A 19205-nucleotide genomic window follows, 5' to 3' on the forward strand; every position below is an offset into this window, starting at 1 on the left:
AAAAATGATTTTCAGAGCCAACCCTGATGGCCTAGTGGTTAAGGTTTGGTGCTCTCACTGCTTTGGCAGCCTGGGTTCAGTTCCTGGTTACAGAACCACACCACTCAGCTATCAGTAGCCATGCTGTGGCAGTAGCTCACATAGAAAAAATGATGTTCATTCTTTTCCCACTATTAACAAAATGACAAAATATAGATCAAAAGATAAAAGTACAAGAAATAGCTTTCCCCACGTGAAATTACAGGGACCCTCTTAGATGAGTTCTACAGATAATTCAATGTTCATACTACTTTTCAATTCACTAGACTATAAATTTGCATTGAAAAAATAAAGATATCTTTTGTGTGTGTATGTGTGTGTGAGGAAGATTGGCTCTGAGCTAACACCTGTTGCCAATCTTCCTCTTTTTGCTTGAGGAAGAGTGGCCCTGAGCTAACATTTATACCAATCTTCCTCTATTTTGTATGTGGGACACCATCATAGCATGGCTTGATGAGTGGAGTGGTGTATGACCAGCCCTGGAATCTGAACCTGCAAACCCCAGGCCGCTGAAGCAGAACACACTGAACTTAACTACTGTGCCACCAGGCTGGCCCCCAAAATATCTTAATTATGTTATTAAGAGCCACATAACTGGGCATACCCATGATCTTACTCAAGATTTCTATAGCCCACCTCTTCTTTTTGGAACGCTTTATTCTAAGGGTAAAAATCTCTCTTCTTTATTTTCCATTCTGGGTTTCTTTCTAATTTGGGTCCCCTCCTCTTCTGAGCTGTCCTGATTATAACAGAGACTGGTGGTATTCAATTAAATCTATTAAACAAGCTAGAGTTTTGAAGGGACAGATTTTTAAACACAATTAACATATTAAAATACAGTCTAATATATAGCATTCATAAGTCATATATTTTTAAAAGGTAGTTAAATCATCTTCAGTATTTATTTATTGAAACAAAGTAATTAATGACACCTAAAAATGACCCATTTGTAGAATTAAAAATGAGGAAATGACACAGATCAAGGACAAATATTTTATTCATGTGGACCACAGAAACATCAATAAAAATGTATTACTTTTTGTAGAGAAAAACTTCAGTAATCTTTATCAGAAAATACATATATTACTAAATATCTTTTATATATAATTTTTAAAATCATCAGTATGCAAACTTATCTAGCTTTATTTCATAAAAATCTGTTGTGTCCCAATAGCTTCTAAAAATTAAAATTACTGGACTTCCACTTCGGTCAAACAGTGCTGAAGATATGAATATTCTCCCCACATACTTTATCTTTTTTTACTAAAAATGATCATCTACCACAATCACAAACACCAAAAATGGGATGCTAAAACAATCTTTTGAATCCAATTAATTTTAAGAAACCTCAAAATTACTACATATCAGTAAAAAGCAGGAATAGCATTAAGACAATTCAAAAAAGACAATGTTTAGAGGTAGGTTGAATTTGTTTAAAATTGTTACTTGGAAACATTTGCCATGCTATTGCTGGAAAATGCTCCTGATAATGACTAAGACAAAGTCAAATTAATTGCTAGTCTAAAAAAGTAACAACATCGTAAAGTGACTGACTCTGAAGTTATACTGTATGGGTTCATAACCTAGCCATTTACCAGCTGTGTGAACTTGGACAAATTTCTTACTCAGTACCTCAGTTTCCTCACCTGTAATGTGTGGTTAATAACAGTGCCTATCTCATTTGGTTACTGTGAGAATTAAACGAATTAATATATGAAAAGTACCTGGACCAATGCTCTACATTACAAGCATTATTTAAGCATTTCTTATCTTTATTACTATTATAAAAACAGCTTAAGTTTATAAAACTATTGTACATCACATTGGAAATAAAAGAACTATCTAGATGAAGACCTATATTGGACCTGCTTACTACAGCTTACCCCTGACCTTACAGCTTCAACAATGCATAAAGCCAAGATAGCTGGCATTCTATCAATAATTTTATATCTTTAAAAATCACAGATAAAACATTTACAGACAAGTAAATCTAAAATACAATATCTTTGTTAAAGAAAGATAAGGAAAAACATATTGTTAAATGGTATCTGAACCACACTATTTCTTATAGTAGAACTATTAGTCACAAACTACATTATAGGAAATCATGCCCTAAAAGACATCTATGCATACAGCAATTTTAGAATGTGCAGATAACGTTCAATGCATCTTTTCTTAGTCTTTAGTTATAAAACTATGGTGCTTAACTTCAAATGCATTCATAGAAAATGGTCATCAATATTCAAAATTATTTACATCTACATATGCTTTTTTAAGACTGAAAGTTCCAAAATATTCCACAATGATCTTCACTGACATACAAACTGCATTGAAAGTATCTTCCTGTTCACTTTTTTCTTCTTATATTTTACACCTTGCTATGTATGAAATGTTATTATTTAACATTAAGCACATCTGCAATTTCATGTAAATTCAATTTTAATTTGGATTCTTACATTCTCCGTAATGCAGTGGGTTCTCAACCTTTAGTGTGCATCATGATTACGTTGAATTTTTACTCAAAACAAAATTCCAGGAACCAATAGAATTTCTCATTCAGTAGGTGTAGGCAGGAGCACAGGGGCCTGCATTTTTAACAAAACATTCCAGATGATTCTGAAGTAGGTAATTCATGTCCAATACTTTAAGAAACACTGCTCTAATGATTTAGATTATGATATGGAAGCTATACTTAATTTCATTAAGTGTTAGCTCAGTGCCTTATATGTAGAAATCTTAGTGCTGCGGCTCAAACATGAATTTTGCTTCAAGGAAGTTACGTATAGCTTAATAGAGGTGATAAGATATGTATATAAATAATAAGCATAAGAAAAAGGAAAAAATTATTGAATGTCTTTTAAAAAGATACAGATAAAATGCTGGGGAGTTCGGTGGGGGGAATAATTAGTTCCAGCTGACCTCAGGGAAATTCTTCTAGTAGGTAAGATAGCATCTGAAATGAGTGTTGAAGGCTGTCTCTTTAGATTATAAAGATGGAGAAAATAAACTAGTAATTCTTTCACTGAATGATAAATGTATTTAATGATAAACATTACTCCTTCAAACTCAGAAAAACCATTCCCTACCTCCTAAATTTTATACGTTGATTTATAATCTGGGTCATGGTCTTGTGTTGTCCTGTATATCCATCCAGCAGCTTGATGTACTTCTATCTCGCCAGACATGTCCTTGAAAGAATCTGTTTCAGTACTTTTAGCACATTTATCCTCTGAAAGATAAGGTCACACAGTAGATACTGATACAGAGAAACATACTTATCCTTTCATAAATCTTTAAGAAGTAAATAGGATTTAAGCATAGTTGAAATGAGAACACTTTATGCAGTCTTCAGTTCTAAAATCTCCACACAGGTTCGCATCAGGTAGCATGATGAGACAAATGATCAGAAAAAAAAAAGAGAGAGACAGATTTTACAATTTAGAAGCCATTGTTCTAAAAGCCAAATAAAATAAATTAGAGGGCTGAAGAAAGAGCATAAGGCTCTTCTGTTTCCTGATTATGGGGCATTCTGTTTAACATTAGTGGCATTTCTATGACTTGTAGTTTCAAAAATTCCAGTATCTTCCCAGAGATGCAGTGAATACAGAGTCTACAGTGCCCAATATTGACTGAATAAATGAATAACTTTTGAGTTATTTCTCTGCTCTTTCTTACAGGTTTACCCTCTTTTATTCAGAGCAATAAGAGTTAGCCAGGGAAGTGCCAAATGGGCTATGCTTTCTCATCTCCATGCCTTTGCACATGGTAGTGTCTCTTTGCACATGCTTTTCAGCTTCCTCCTCCTCTTTGCTAATTCCTAATTAGTCTTCTAAACTCAACTTAAGTATCCCCTTCCAGAATTTAACAGCCTACACTAGCACACCCACCTTAGTGTCCCCATAAAATCCTCTGCATTGCTGTGTCTTAACTCTTACTAGTACATAGAGGCCACAGGATAATAAGCTTTGGAGTCAGACATATCTGAGTTCAAATCTGATTCTACCACTTACTGTGTGACCTTGGACAAGTTACCTAATGTTGCTGAACATTAATTTTCTGATTTAAAAATGGAAAACAACAGCATGTAATGAACTTGGTATATCACCTCATACATAACAGAGTTAATAATTTTTATTATACTCACATTGTACTGTACTTGCTGGTTAACTTGTCTGACTTTTCCTCTAAACTGCATACTTCTTGAAGAAAGGAACATATATTTTATTTCTGTATAAGCAGCATTTAGCACAGTGCTTGGCATACAGTAGGTACTTAATGTTTTTTTCATGACTAAATAAAATATTACTCCCATTATAGTAAAATTAATTTGCCACTTGAAATCCTTTCTGTAATGAGGTGGAAAACAAGTGAATAAGAAATTAAACTCCACCAATGTCAGTTTCAAACAAGGACAGTCTTTAATCATATTGTTTTTAGGATTTACTGTTAATTTTATATATTACGAAATACTAAATGATTCAATATCTTGCTTGAACATAGCTGATCATATATGCCTCAGGAACTGAATACCTGCAATAATTTTTCATGGTATATATTAGCCACGAAATTACCAAGCCACACATAAGGCTATCTTTATTTTTTTAATTTTTTAATTTTTTGCTGAGGAAGATTTGCCCTGAGCTAACATCTGTAGCCAATCTTCCTCTGTTTTTATCTGAGTCACTGCCACAGCATAGTTGCCAATGAGTGGTGTAGGTTCACACCCGGGAACTGAACCCAGCTGCTGCAGCTGAGCGCACAGAACTTAACCACTAGGCCATGGGGTCAGCCCAAGGCTATCTTTGTTTAGAGAACCAATTAGAAAAGTTAAAGTAAAATAAATAGCTTTTTAAAGCCAAGGAAATTCTTAACATAGCAAAGCTTAATTAAAATTTCCTTTTATAGTCCTTGGGGAAATGAAAAGAAATTCAGTTTCATGGTTTGGTAATTTTGATCTATGTAAGAATATATAAATATCCCAATTACTTAATGTAATATTTAATGGACTCTTCCATTGTAATGTTTAATGAGTTGGTTTGAGTAAGACTATTTGTAGACCGCTTTTGAGAGAATGCTTTTGTTTTATATTTTTCAATATATTTTTACAGACCTGCACTGGAAGCTGATATCAACTGTCCTATTTCCTCCTCCTTTCCTTGATAGTCAAGGATAGTTTTACTGTAGTAATATATGTTGAGCATAAACTGTATATTTTAACATATAAATGAAATTCTGACTTGGAAGGACAAGATTTATTTTGAGCCATTTTTTTAATGCATTATGCAAAGGAATAATGATTTTACAATGATAATGATTCCAAAACTATATTACAGCATATGGACCCAATGGTGGGAAATGTAATCCATGATACTTCTAGAATACAAGTGATCATTATTTTATGTTAATGCATAATCCACTGCTTATTAATGACCCTATGTATTTTACTGGCTTTTAAAAGATCACATACTAAATACGACGTTAATAAAGACTGCAAACTAATGAGCAAAAATATTTCTCTTGTCTTTGTACTTAATTTTAAAAAAATAAGAAGGATTTCTTTCCAAAAGAGACACTATGTTGAGTAGATGGCTACTACAGTAGGCATTAAAACTATATAGAAAATAGGTGCCTTTGGCTACTTCAACAACTAATACTGAAATTCTGAAATTGAAAAATCTAAATAGATTGCAGGATTAGTAAAGTACAAAAGGGGAAAAAAATATCTCCAGGCACCTTAGTGAGTGAATAGTGAATGATATGTTTGTTTGTTTGCCATTGTTATGAACTATACACCAAGTTGTGAACTTTTCTTTTCAGTCTATTGTTTAAAGAATTTCAGGATTTCAAACTATGTTTTTAATAAGCAGCACTAATTATTAATTATTTCTTATCTCTCATTAGAGTCAAGAGTTTAGAAAAATATTTGGTTCAAAAACATTAAACTGCTCCTTATTTACAGGTAATACTGAGCAAGATGGGCTTTTTGGGTGGAAGATAAAATAAAAATGGAACTACCCTCTCTCCCTCAAAAGGGAGGTTAGTTATAGTTAGCCAGAAAGCGGATGCTCCTAAGGAAGAAAGCATCTACAAAGGCAGAAAGGCAAGAAATAACATGATATCTTCAGAGAATTGCAGTGAGTTCAATTATGTCAGAAAATCCAGTCAGGCTAGATTAGAGGGAAGAGGCTAATGACCAGCAGATTAATTGGGAGGTTACTAACGTAATCAAGGCAAGAAGTAATAAAAACCTGAACTAAGCAACAGCATTGGTCAAAACTCAAATAATCTAATAGTATCTTCACTGAGATTTTTCCTGTAGAAATATGTTTGTAATGTAGCAGGAAAATCATAAAATGAACTTCATAGCAATAATTTCTCAAGTCAATCTGCTTGGATTCACATCCTAGCAACACCACAAATGGTGGAAACTTGAGAAAGTTCTTTAAACTTTCTTCACCTTGGCTTTTGCCTCTGCAAAATGGGCTAATAATAGAACATAATATCGAATACTTTTTGTGAGGATTAAATAAGGTAATAAATATAAAAGGGTAGGTGAATAAGCTCTCAATAAATGTAGCAGCAACAGAAACAGAGCAGTTTACTACTACTACTGGTTCTACAATTATTATTTCAGGTGCAGAAAATGCTGACCCTCTGCAAGTTTACATTGTTGATTAACTCTTACAGAAAGATACTTGTATTTATCAATCCAAGATTAGAGAGTATCCTAAAAAAGGGCATTTAAATGCAAATCTGTATTTATCTGTTTTTAAAAGACTGAAAATTGTTTCTAGATGCACAGTTAACTTTCCCTCAAAAAGTTGAAAATATTTTTGTTCCTCTAATTGTGTATGAGTGGATCGTGAATAATAAGACAAATCTCTGTCAAGGTAATAGATGAGACTGTAGTTATAAGTGACCTTAAACCAAGACTATACGAACTAACAAATATTAAGGTTGCCAGAAATCAAATCCCAAAACTTCAGAGGTCATTCCTATTGCAAAATCAGTAATAGCCTGCTTTAATGACTGTTACCTCTCATAGTTATGAGATAACCTGTGACGTTCAATAAAGAACATAGTTACAACATGATTCTTGCCCTCTAGACTTTTAGCCTAAGAAATATTTTTATATATCACATACCTCGAACACAATTTTATAAGTACTATATATATCACCTTAAGGGCATTGCATTTTATTTTTCATTGCTTGCTTCTTTTTAATGCAAAGGTGAATATTGGCTGTGCATAATATACTTCACAAAAAACAGCCTTATTAAAAAAGCAATTTTTAGTTTTGTATTTTAGATTCACAAAGTAGAAAACGGTGAATAAGAAATCACTATATAAGGATCAAAGATCAGAGTTTGTACCTTGTGGTAGAAGTAGGTCAAATAATTCAAATCCATAAAAATAAGAACTGTAATGTTTCTGTAGGAATCTTACAAATCATCATGGAATCAAGTCACCAGGAAAAAAATTACCTTTGCTAGTTCTAACTAGCAGATTAGTTTTTTGGTTCTTTTTCTTTTTCTTTAATGACTTAAACTAAGATAGGAAGAATGGACCGGTCTCCCTCAGAGCTACACACCAGAAGGTAAAGTCTTAAGTGAAAATACACACAAGGAATTAAGAATACTCTCAATCTTTTAACCAGCTCATTACTCTCTATACAGAATTATTATTGTTCACAATATTCTCAAGAATTTACATGAGAACACTCCGTCAAGTCCATGAAAATGTTCATTTACAAAGTTGTGGAGTATTCATTAATAATGAGAAGTGCAAACATATTTCTGCAGCTAGATGAAAATGCTGACAAACATGTAATAATAACATAAAATGGGAAGCCAGTCTCCTCTACCATTCAGAAGAGAGCAGAGGAAGAAAATAATAACAAAGAGAAAAAAGGGAAGGAGAATAGGCCTATGAAAATCTGGAAAGGAAACAGTCTGGTTGACTGAGCAAAGGAAAAGTTGAAGATTCATTCATTTATTCAACACATATTTAATGAGTCCCTACTATGTGCCAGGACCTGTATTAGGTGCTGGATACACAAAGGTGAACACAACATTCTTTATCTGTTGCACTCAGTCTGGAGAAGTGACATTAAATAACTAATAAATGAATAAATTATGATAGGTGGATACAAAGAAAAAGTAACAGATGCTGTGAAAGCCAAAAAGCAAGATTTAATTTAGACCATAGGTAAGGAAACACCTCCATGAGGAAGAGCGATTTAAGATGAGACCTAATGGTTGAGAAAAACAGTTGGAAATAAGGAGAAAAGTTGCTCGGGCAGAGGGAAATAAAGTGCAGAAGTCCTGAGGCAGGGCAGAGCATGGCAGGTTCTGGGAACTAAATCAAGACCACTGGGACTGAAGCATAGTAACTAAGCAAAGGAGAGGCTGATCAAGTTGAGACCAGATGATTGCTGTATGGAAAACTAACTGAAGGGAGGGAAATGTGGAACCAGAAATAGCAGTTAAGAGTACTGCATTAGCCAGCTAAGAGCTAATGGAAGCTTGGACCAGGTTGGTGGGAGTGGAGACAGAAGGAAATGTGCAGAGTTATTTTTCTTTCATTTAGAAGTGAAATTAAAAGACCTCTAAACAAAATAATTAAAATGCTCTTTCATCTTGCTTCTCTACTGTGGTACAAAGAATTACTAAAATGGTCCCCCAAAGATGCCCCACTCTAATCACTAAAAATCTGTGAACACTATGAGCTATCACTCCTGTGATTGTATTATGTTATATGGCAAATTGATCTTAAGAAAAGGAAATTATCTCAGTGGACCTGATTTAATCACACGAGCCCTTAAAAGCAGGGAGCTTTCTCTGGCTAGCAGCAGGAGAAGCCACAGAGATTTGAAGGATGATAAAGCCTTGATGTGCCATTGCTGGTTTGAAGATGGAAGTAAACCATGTAAGAAGGAATGTGGGTGGCTTCTAGGAGTGATAATCAGGCCCTGCCTGACAGCCAGCAAGGAAATGAGGACCTCAGACCTACAGCAAGGATGTAGATTCTGTTAAAAACCTGAATGGGCTCGGAAGTGAAATCTTCCCCTGAGCCTCCACACGAGAGTCCAGCCTGGCTGACACCTTGACTCCAGTCTTGACTCGAGACCTTATGCACAGAACCCAGAGGAACATCCTGGACTTCTGACCTACAAAGTAAGATAATAAATGGGTGTTGTTTTAAGCCACTAAGTTTATGGTCAAATGTTACACAGCAATAGAAAACTAATAGGAAACTAGCACCTCATTAACTATGTGAGGAGAAATTAACAATTTACTAACCTAAATCTGAAGAAAGAAATCTAGGAAAAATAATTTCAGCTTGTTATTCCTCCAAAGGCTCAATAAAGATGTACTTGGTAACTGGAGTGAGAACCTATTTGAATATGACTTTGAAATTAAATGTCAGATGTATTATAGAATTAAAGTTTTTGTTACTAAGTCTAAACCTGTGCCATTCAATATAGTAGGCCCATGTGGCTACTAAATACTTGAAATGTGATAGTCCAAGTTGAGATGTGCTATAAATGTAAAATATACACAGAATTTTGAAAACTTGGTATACAAAATGTAAAATATCTCATTAATAATACTTTAATATTGATGATGTTTAAATGGTAATATATTTAGATATATAATATTTGGATATACTGGGTTAAATAAAATACACTATTAAAACTAAATTCACCTCCTTCCAATTTTTAAAATATGGTTAATAGAAAATTTCAAATTATATATGTGGCTCAATTATATTCCTACTGAACAGCGCTGGTCTAGACTTTTAGGCAAGTGTCCTTTTCCAAAATGCCCTAAATGAAGATCATAGCCAGCTTTAAGCATTTTCCTCTCTCTAACATAGTTCAGTGGCATTAATGGCACACAGCTATGTAAAAATACAAGATGAGTGGTATGCTAGTTCAAATATTAGTGAGAACGTAGAGAAACCAGACCCCTCATACAGTGCCATTGGACAAAGTAATTTGGCAATATCTAACAAAATAAGAGTGTACATAACTTCAATCTGACAATTCCACCTCTAGGTGTATACTCAAGAAATCTATGAACATATGTACAAGGAGACATGTACAAACTATACAATTATTTGTAGGGCAGAGGCTGCCAGCTATTCACCAAAGCTGTGTGTTCTTTTTTTGCATAGTGTAGAGTTGTTTCTTAAATTAACTGCCAAACTAGCAACTATATTTCCTGGTCCTGTTTGCTGGGAAATGTGGGCCTTAGGTGGAGCCACATGACTTGAATTCTAGTCAATGGAAAGTGAACAGAATTATATATTCCACTTCTAAGGACTGGCCCCTAAAAACCTCCAATACCATTCGCCACTCTTCTTTTGTTTGCTGGATGGATGCTGATGCCTAGAGCAACCTTGGAAACCACAGGTTGAAGATGACAGACCCTCTAGTGGCCAGGGTCCCTTAATGACTCCATAGAACACAGCCCCTTCTTCTCCACTGAAGATACTCTGTGAGCAAGAAATAAACTAACATTATGTCAAGCTTTTGAGATTTCAGGATTTACTCATTAGAGCAGCTAGTATTAACTAAATGGCATATAATATGCAAAAATTAGAAACTATCCAAATGTCCATCATAGGAGATTAGATAAACAAATCTTAACACAATCATACAATGGAATGCTATGTAGTAGCTAAAATGAAAAAAACTAGATCTATACGTATTGACATGAATGACTCTTAAAAAAAGATTAGTCTCAAGATAGCTAGTTATGAAAAGAAAAACAAAAAGCTCACCATATACTGACCATACAAATTCATGTGTAGTAAAAATATTAAAATATAGACCAAAAGGACACATTCCTAGAATTCTCAGATTATCTCTGGGAAGAAAGAAAAGGGAATGGGATCAGAGAAGAAAGTGACAACAAAATCTTCAATTCCATATGAAATGTTTTATTTCCTCAAAATAATCTTAAAAAATTATGATAATCTGTTGAAACTGTATGGTGGGTATATGGATATTTTGCTTTATTATTCTGTTATTTTCTAAATGTTTAAATTATCTCACAATACATGTTCCAATAATCTTTTGCTTATGTATATCTGCTTAGATGGTAAGCTAGTAAAACCTTGTAGAGGACATTTAAAAATTATGTATCAAAAGCCTTAAATAAGTGAATATCTTTTAACATAATCCCAACACTAGAAATATACTCTAAGAAAATCAAAGTTTTGCTCAAAGGACGACCATTAAATATTCTTAAAGTAGCCAAAAATTGTTAATACCTAAAATGTCCAATAGAATGGTGATTAAATTACAAGTATTCATTAAAAAATTACATAGAATATAATGGGAGGTAAGGTGAGACGTGTAGAGGTATAGATGAAACATCAATGGCCACAAATTGATCATTGCTGAGGCTTGATGATGAGTAAATTATTTTTTATATACTTCAAATTTTCTGTAATAAAAAGTTTTAAAATGTGAGAATAGCAAAATTTACTAAGTTGTTTAAAATAGTTCACGCACTCCACTTTGGTGGCCCAGGGTTTCACTGGTTCGGATCCTAGACAGGGACATGGCACCGCTTGTCAGGCCATGCTGAGGCAGTGTCCCACATGCCACAACTAGAAGGACCCACAACTAAGAATATACAACTACGTACCGAGGGGCTTTGGGGAGAAAAAGGAAAAAAATAAAATCTTTTAAAAAATAAAATAAAATAGCCAAAGTATACTTTCTAGAGGTGGGATGGGGTGGAGTGGGGTGATAGTGATTCAGATATGAGGCTGATGAGGTAAGATTATAAAGCCTTGTTTGAATTTTATCTGGAGGCAATGGAGAGAGAGGTGACAGAGAGATAAAGAATTTGGCCTTGCCCAAAGAGAGGTCTGGCCCTTGTCCCTGGCTCCTGCGAGGTAACCTCTAAATCCCTGGAATTTCCGGAGTAATAGGAGTGTCCTTGTTATTCATGGTGGGCTCTTTGGACCAAGTGATAACAGCCAAATCCCTGGTGAGGGGAGACTGGAAACTAAGTTCAACTACGTAGACAACCAATCAATAAGTCCCAATAAAAACTCTGGACACTGAGGCTCAAGTGAGCTTCTGGGGCTGGCAATACTCCATGTGTACTACCACATATCGATCCTGGGAGGGTAGCACATCCCTGAGGACAACGGAAGCTTCACATTAGAAATCCTCCTATTGTACCCCATGTACCACTTCCTTTGGCTAGTTCTAATTTGAATCTTTTCCCTTTAATGAACCATATCCATTAGCATCCAATAGCTTTCAGTGAGTTCTGTGAGTCTTTCTAGTGAATTATGGAATCTGGAGGTGTTTTTGAGAAACCTCCAAACATAAGAGTTGGTGGCAGAAGTCTTTGGGCAGACTTGGCAGTCTGGAGGCCTGTGCCTTTAACCTCATTATATGGCTAACTCCAGGTAAAGAGTAAAAATGTTTAAGCAGTGGGTGACAATTAGACAATCTACATAATCTAGATTCTAGAGGAATCACTTTGGCTACACTGGAGAGAATTTACTGGAGAAAAGACTGGCAAGACATGACAGTGACAATGGGAATGGAAAGGGACATATTTATAAGATATTTACAAGGCAAGATTGTCTGAATGTGAGGGGTGAGAGGAAGAGAAGTCAGGGACAGGTCCATCAGAAAGAGAATCAGGTTTTAGTGTTGTTTGTTTGGGGGGAGATAAAGGGACTGAATTGGAGGACTGAATTCAGTTCCGGACAGTTTAATTTGAGAAGCCTTTTAGACATCTAGTAGAGCCATTCCATTAGCAGTCAAAGCAGGGATAGAGATAGAGTTTGGAACCATTAGTATAACTACAGTAACCAAAGTCACAGGAGAGGTTAATATTGACTACAGACAAAGAAGTCAACCAGACTTGAAAAAGCAGAGGACCAAACACCAATACTGAAGTGATAGGCAGAGTATTAAAAGCTCACAGAGAAGAAGTGGCAACCTGAGAGGCAGGAGAAAAATCTGAAAAGCATGGTTAACACTGAATGGTTGGTATTGATTTTCTTCTTTTTGCTAATGTGAATTTTCTCCACTTCTTATAATGAACATTTATTACTTTTTAATAAGAAAAAGATGTAGTTTTAAATGAATGATCTTATATAACTTGCATCCATGTATTTTTCCACTTACATATGTGAAAATAAGACAAAGTTTACCAGTTTTCTGAACTATCTCAAAGTCATCAATTAGTCACATAATTCAATATGACTGAATTATTAGTGTCTATAATCAATGATTTTCTTTTTCAAGCCTTTTTTTTTTTTTTTTGAGGAAGATTAGCCCTGAGCTAACTACGGTCAATCCTCCTCTTTTTGCTGAGGAAGACTGGCCCTGAGCTAACATTCATGCCCATCTTTCTCCACTTTATATGTGGGACGCCTACCATAGCACGGCTTTTGCCAAGTGGTGCCATGTCCACACCCATGATCCGAACCAGGGAACCCCGGGCTGCCGAGAAGCAGAACATGCGAACTTAACCACTGCACCACCAGCTGGCTCCCCAACCCCAAGCCATTTTTAAAGTGCCCACCTTCATTACTACTCTAAACCATCTGTAACTACTTAACTTTGCCAGGCTGCTGTGATAGCTGTCTTCCCTTTAAGAAGTCCAACCTAGACTAAATGAATAACTGAGTAAACAACTGCTCCAAAAATGTAATGACATATAGCTCTAGTAAAGACTTCAGAGCATTTGTTTCTTCTGGATTAAAACAAATAGATTTATCCTCAATACAGTATAAAGAAATAAAATACACAGTACTGACCCATGAACCTACACAAGTAGTCTCATATTCATATCTGCTATAAGATCAGTTATAAAATTTGCCACCTATTTCAAAGCTATAAAATATCTCGTCTCCATCTTTTCAAAGAGATTCTCTCATTAAACTCAGAAATCCTAATATTATGTCATTAGAAAATATAATCTCTTGGGGGTCATTTAAGTTTAGATAAAGGAGTAAAACAGATCTTTTTTTTTTTTTTTTTTTTTAGGAAGATTAGCCCTGAGCTAACATCTGCTGCCAATACTCCTCTTTTTTGCTGAGGAAGACTGGCCCAGAGCTGACATCCGTGCCCATCTTCCTCTACTTTTTTTTTTTTTTAAGTGGGACACCTGCCACAGCATGACTTGACAAGCCATGCCATGTCCACACCCAGGATCCGAACCAGCGAACCCCGGGCCGCCAAAGCAGAACGTGCGAACTTAACCGCTGCACCACCAGGCGGCCCCAAACAGGTCATTTTTATACTAGCAGCTGAAGGTTCCAAATCATCGGAATTTGTTATTGACAAGTAATTAGACTAATTCAGCAAAATAGTTCTAAAGTATTACATAAATTTATTCTTGACTCTTAAGTTTTAATAAATTCAAACAAAATTATTTAAATGGTCATTTAAAACAAGTATTTATAGCCCACAACAGAGTTCTTTCTCATTCAAGGCGATTTTTGCCATTTTTGAATTGTTATTATTTTTCTTTCAAAATATTATATGTTGTTTTTACCTAGTGGAGGAATATCTAAATACATATATCCCATTTTGAAGCCGAAAGGCAAAAACCTTATCCCAAAACTCTAAGAAACATTGAAGTTGCTAATTATAACTACATTTTGTCCATTTAAACCTTGATCCTTTACTTATCTAAGTAATTGCTTATCTCAAGCTAGCTCTGAGCTTTGAGTTTACCAAAATGAAGAATGATAAATATATCTGCTGTCTGTATTCTAAAACTCTGAGAGAAGCAAATTATTGAGAAAAGCATTCATTATATTTTTTAAAAAGTAAAATTTCAACCAGTGTATACATAAAACAGTATTGAGAAAATTAAGCCCCTTTATTTTTATTTCAGAGAACCTCAGTCTGTTTAGCAGCAGTGTGTATTTCTAAAATATTGATAGAAAAAACACACTAGAGATTTATGAAAGTGGTATTAAATGCAGTGTTATTTCTTCTTGCACTAGTCTCAACTATCAAATTGGTGAATACATAGTTCATATAACTTCATTTAAGAATTTTAGCACCATTTAACAAGCATAACAGAGTTTTTAAAGAATATTAAGAATTCCCAAAATAAACATAGTGGGTGGGTATTTGAGAAAATATTTTGGAAAAAAAAATCTTTACCTTCCCCAAATAAGCAATTCCAACATATTCCCAATCAGAACTATTTCAAAGTATTTCCTAGGAAATTTGAGAAACCTAATATTTCGAATATGTCAGGGAGAATTTTGAGGTTTAGAGATTAAATTGAGAAATGTTGGAATCATCTGTACATAATTTGTCATTTCTGAATCTGGATCCATAGTTTTCTCATCTGTAAAATAAAGTGCTTGAACAGAAAAAAATAATCTGTTTCTATGGTGCCTTCTAGTAATGATTCTTGTGACTAAGTGATATTATTTTCTTTTATAAATAACAAAATTAAAACTAAACATGTTGAAAGTATATTTTTTTAAACTGTGAGGGGTTTTTTTTTAATCTGTTAAGGACCTTGAAGATACTTTCATAAACAAGCCAGCCATTTTATATCTGAATAAAATTGCTTAGCAGCTTCTACACAAAACACAGTGTAAACGATGAAATCTCTGATTTAAGGTGAAATAATATTTTCCATCTTTAATTTTGCTAGTTTTACTTCAAATCCAAACTTCTGTTCTCAATTAGATGGCCATTTTATCATTTGAATACTTTTTCTAGTTTCTATGTGTATAGAAATTAATCTTGCTTCCCTTCCATATGGCAAAACACACCTCTACTTACCATCATCTTTATATAGATTTCAATTTTTTAAAAACCTTCTTGAATGGCAAATGTTCATGGTTGTTCTAAATTGATGACTCTTTTTAATGGACCTTCTCTAATGTTTAAATGTGTGTTTCTTTAATTCTGCAACTGCATTTGTAAAGGTAAGAACTGTCAAAACAGAATTAGTCTGATGTTGAGATAAATTCTTCCAGTTTGATAAACATTTCCATTTTATTTTAAGCAGGAAGTTTTAAGCGTCTTTATACAGTGTCAAAAATGACATTTCATAGGCTCTTTTTTATGACAGTTTACAAACACCAGGAAGAAATACTCTAAAATATTAATACTCTATCTCTGGGTGGTGGTATTACACACCATTTTATTTTTTACATTTCCCAAAAAGTATTATTACTTTGGTAATTAGATAGTAATTCAAAACTAAATTTTAAATAGCTTATAAAGTGTGGGACACCTTCTACACAAGATGTTAAATGCTTTTTCTCTATCACAAGTTTCTGTTTTAACAGGAAGCATGATTTGACCAGGTGTCTGTTAGGTTGGATGAAACAAAACATTTACTTTCCAGGCCCTTCTCTTAATTTAGGCTTTTGAGAAAATCCAAGAATTGAGTCCGAACTTGATTGCAGTGAATCTTACAGGAGTAAACTTTTTAGGGGGCCAGGGTTACACCTTTCATTACAACTATCAGCAAAAGACTGTAATGGCAAGACTCTCAGGTTTACCAACGTTTTCAGAGACTTGTTAGCATTCCCCTCTGTCATTATTTCAGAACAATTCCATTTCGAAAGAAACGCAACTGTAAACCGCTCTATTTCAAGCCCATAAAAACCAGAACTGGGATGAAAGGCAAAGCCTTGACCTTTCTATTTTAGACTTTCATCTGTGTAGCTAAGCCATCTGCTTTCTCTCCCCTACCCCATCTACTTAATGGACTGAAAACACTGCACCTAATTGCAATTTTATCAAAGCAGCCTGACTCTTCCACTTTAACGAATTATGACTTTTTCAGGTGTCTTTCACCTAAAGGCTCGCTTGTAAAATTCTGCTTACCCTTCCCTCCCAATTTCTTCCCACCTCCCTCAAGTGAGTTATCAAATACCTTTAAACTAAGATATTAGCCTCCTGTGTAGTAAGCCATCTAAAGAGCTCTTCACTTTCAACACTGAGCGCCTGACGGAAAAATCTACTCCAGTGTCTCCTCCTGTGGATCTGGGGCCGGTATTATGATCATTGTCGCGGTTACGCAGGAGGCACCTCGAAGCACAGCCTAGAAAGGAGTCTCTGCCGCCAAACAACAGGGGACTCAGGCTGGGGAACTGCAGACCCGGGCGGCAGGAAGGCTCCGGGAGGAAGAGGGGAGCTGGGAAGAAGAGGGAGCTCTCAAGGCTGGAAGGAAGGACCTTCCGAGGCACCGAAGGGAAAGGATGTGTGAAGTGGATCGAGAAGGGGGCGGCCGAGGTGAAGCGGGAGGAAGGGGCCGGGGGCTCGGGGGTCGAGGCGGGCGTGTGCAGCTCGCGGCCAACCTCCCGAGTGCGAGCAGCAGGGGCGCTTTCAGCGGCGCCAGACGCGAGCTCTTGGGGGAAGAGCGGAAAAGAGAGCAGTTCGAGGGGCCGAGGGAGCCGCGTCGAGGCCGGCGCGGCGGGGAAGCGGGCCCACCCCCAGCCGAGCCCCGCTACTTAACTATTTGTAGAGCTGCTGCAGGCACAGGTCCAGGCTCTCGCCCTCCACCTCCTCACGGGTGATGCGCTCCGACAGCGGCCGCGGGAGCGGGGGCAGCGGCGGCAGCTGGGGCTGCGGCGGCGGCACGGCCGACTGGCCCCGGGCAGCCGCCGCCTCCTCCTCCTCGCCCTCCGCCGCCGCTACCGCCTCCTCCTCCACCGCCTCCTCGTCGGGCTCGGGGTCTTGCTCCTGCTCTTGCCCCCCCTCCTCTGTCGCGGCTATGGTGGCCGCCTCCTCCCCGGGCTCCTCGACCAAAGCCTCGGCCGCCTCGGCCGCTACCAGTTCGGGCTCGGGCTCCGACTCGGGTTCGGGTTCCGGCTCCGGCTCGCCGCCGCCGCACGGTCCGCGAAACTCGCCCAGGAATAGCTCCAGGAAGCGCCGGTAAGTTTTCTCCTCAGGGCTGCAGCCGGCCATGGCTGTTCATGCCCGGGGGCCGACCGGGAGGTGGGTGGGGGAAAGCCCAGGAAGGGGGGGCTGCTCTTGAGCCTCGGGCTCCCGCAAGGGCGGTTAACGGCCGCACCGGCACGAGCGATCAGCACTAGGTTGCCTGGAGAGGGCTCCCGCAGGCGTGCGCGCCACCGAGCACGGACGTGCGCGGCCCGGGGGCGGGGGCGGAGCGCGCCGCCCCTCTCGGGTCTGGAGGGAAAGTTGGTGGCGGGCGCGCGCGCAGGGTCCAGCGGCGGCCCACCCTCTAGCCCTACCGAGAGCTCAGCCCACGCTGCCTAGAGACTGTCGCTATGGCAACCGGCTCTAATTAAGAATTTCAGGGTCCCTCCCGTCGAGTCCGCGGAGTCGAAAGGACACTCGACTCTTCCGCTCTCCAACTCTGAACGTCATTATTGTATGGATGTCCTACCCTCAAGTGGGTAAGAGTGAACTAAAACATCTCCAAGTCTAGCTGTTGGTTCCCACTTGGATTGTATTTACCTCAGTTTTCCTTATCTGTTCCTGCCTTGCCTTAGCCTCCTTATCTATTGAAAGACATCACACCGTGAACACCTTTTGTTGTTGATGACACTCGTTCAATAAGTAGTTTCGGGAGGGGGGCATCAAACACGTACCAAGTGGTAGTTACCTTTGCAATTCATTTGATTCTGTGAAGAAAGTGGTGTTATCCTCATTTCTCAAAAAGAAGAAACAGGATTAAGATTAAATACTTGCTTCAAGGTGTCAAAGCTACTAACCATGGCATTGGAATTAGAACCCAGGTTGTTAGCCTCCAAAGCCTTCTAGATCCATTTTCCTTTAGTCTTCTCTGCCTCTGAAGAGTCAACCGTGCAATGTCTATAAAGCCTTATTTTTATAGGGCTTTATAGTTTACAAGCTGTTTTCAACCCTTTAATCCTTACAGTAGCACCTTAAAATAGAAGATATTACCACTATGATTCCATTTTATAGATGAAGAAACTGAGCCTAAAGACATTGTGACTTTGCTCAAGGTCACACACAAGTGATGCAACAAGGACTAGATCCAGGTTTTTTCACTGCAAAACCGTTAGTCTTCCAGCACACCAAAACACCCCTCTCTAGTCTCTGTGTAATACATATTATACCATATTACATAATATGTATTTTTTTCGTACATTTTGTTTGCTCCTTTCCCATCCCCCCAGCCTCTTTTCTTTCTTTTTTAGATTGAAAC

At 37.2% G+C, this 19205-nt stretch overlaps 1 protein-coding gene across 2 annotated transcripts in view; it reads right to left on the reverse strand.

Annotated features, from left to right (window-relative positions):
• PPM1E (protein phosphatase, Mg2+/Mn2+ dependent 1E) overlaps positions 1–18110 on the reverse strand; it is a 179635-nt gene extending 161525 nt beyond the window's left edge. Inside the window, exon 1 of one of the 2 annotated variants that reach the window (XM_014826739.3) lies at positions 17526–18110. In XM_014826739.3, the coding sequence (XP_014682225.1) occupies positions 17526–17977 (452 nt within the window). In that variant the 5' untranslated portion in view covers positions 17978–18110. Of the gene's footprint in view, positions 1–3125; positions 3280–17525 lie in introns of those variants that run through there. The other variant, XM_070482899.1, reaches the window with a different exon arrangement.
• Positions 18111–19205: the final 1095 nt, after the last annotated feature.

The sequence above is a fragment of the Equus asinus genome, chromosome 13 (genome assembly GCF_041296235.1).
Source record: "Equus asinus isolate D_3611 breed Donkey chromosome 13, EquAss-T2T_v2, whole genome shotgun sequence".
In the NCBI taxonomy this organism is placed as follows: Eukaryota; Metazoa; Chordata; class Mammalia; order Perissodactyla; family Equidae; genus Equus; species Equus asinus.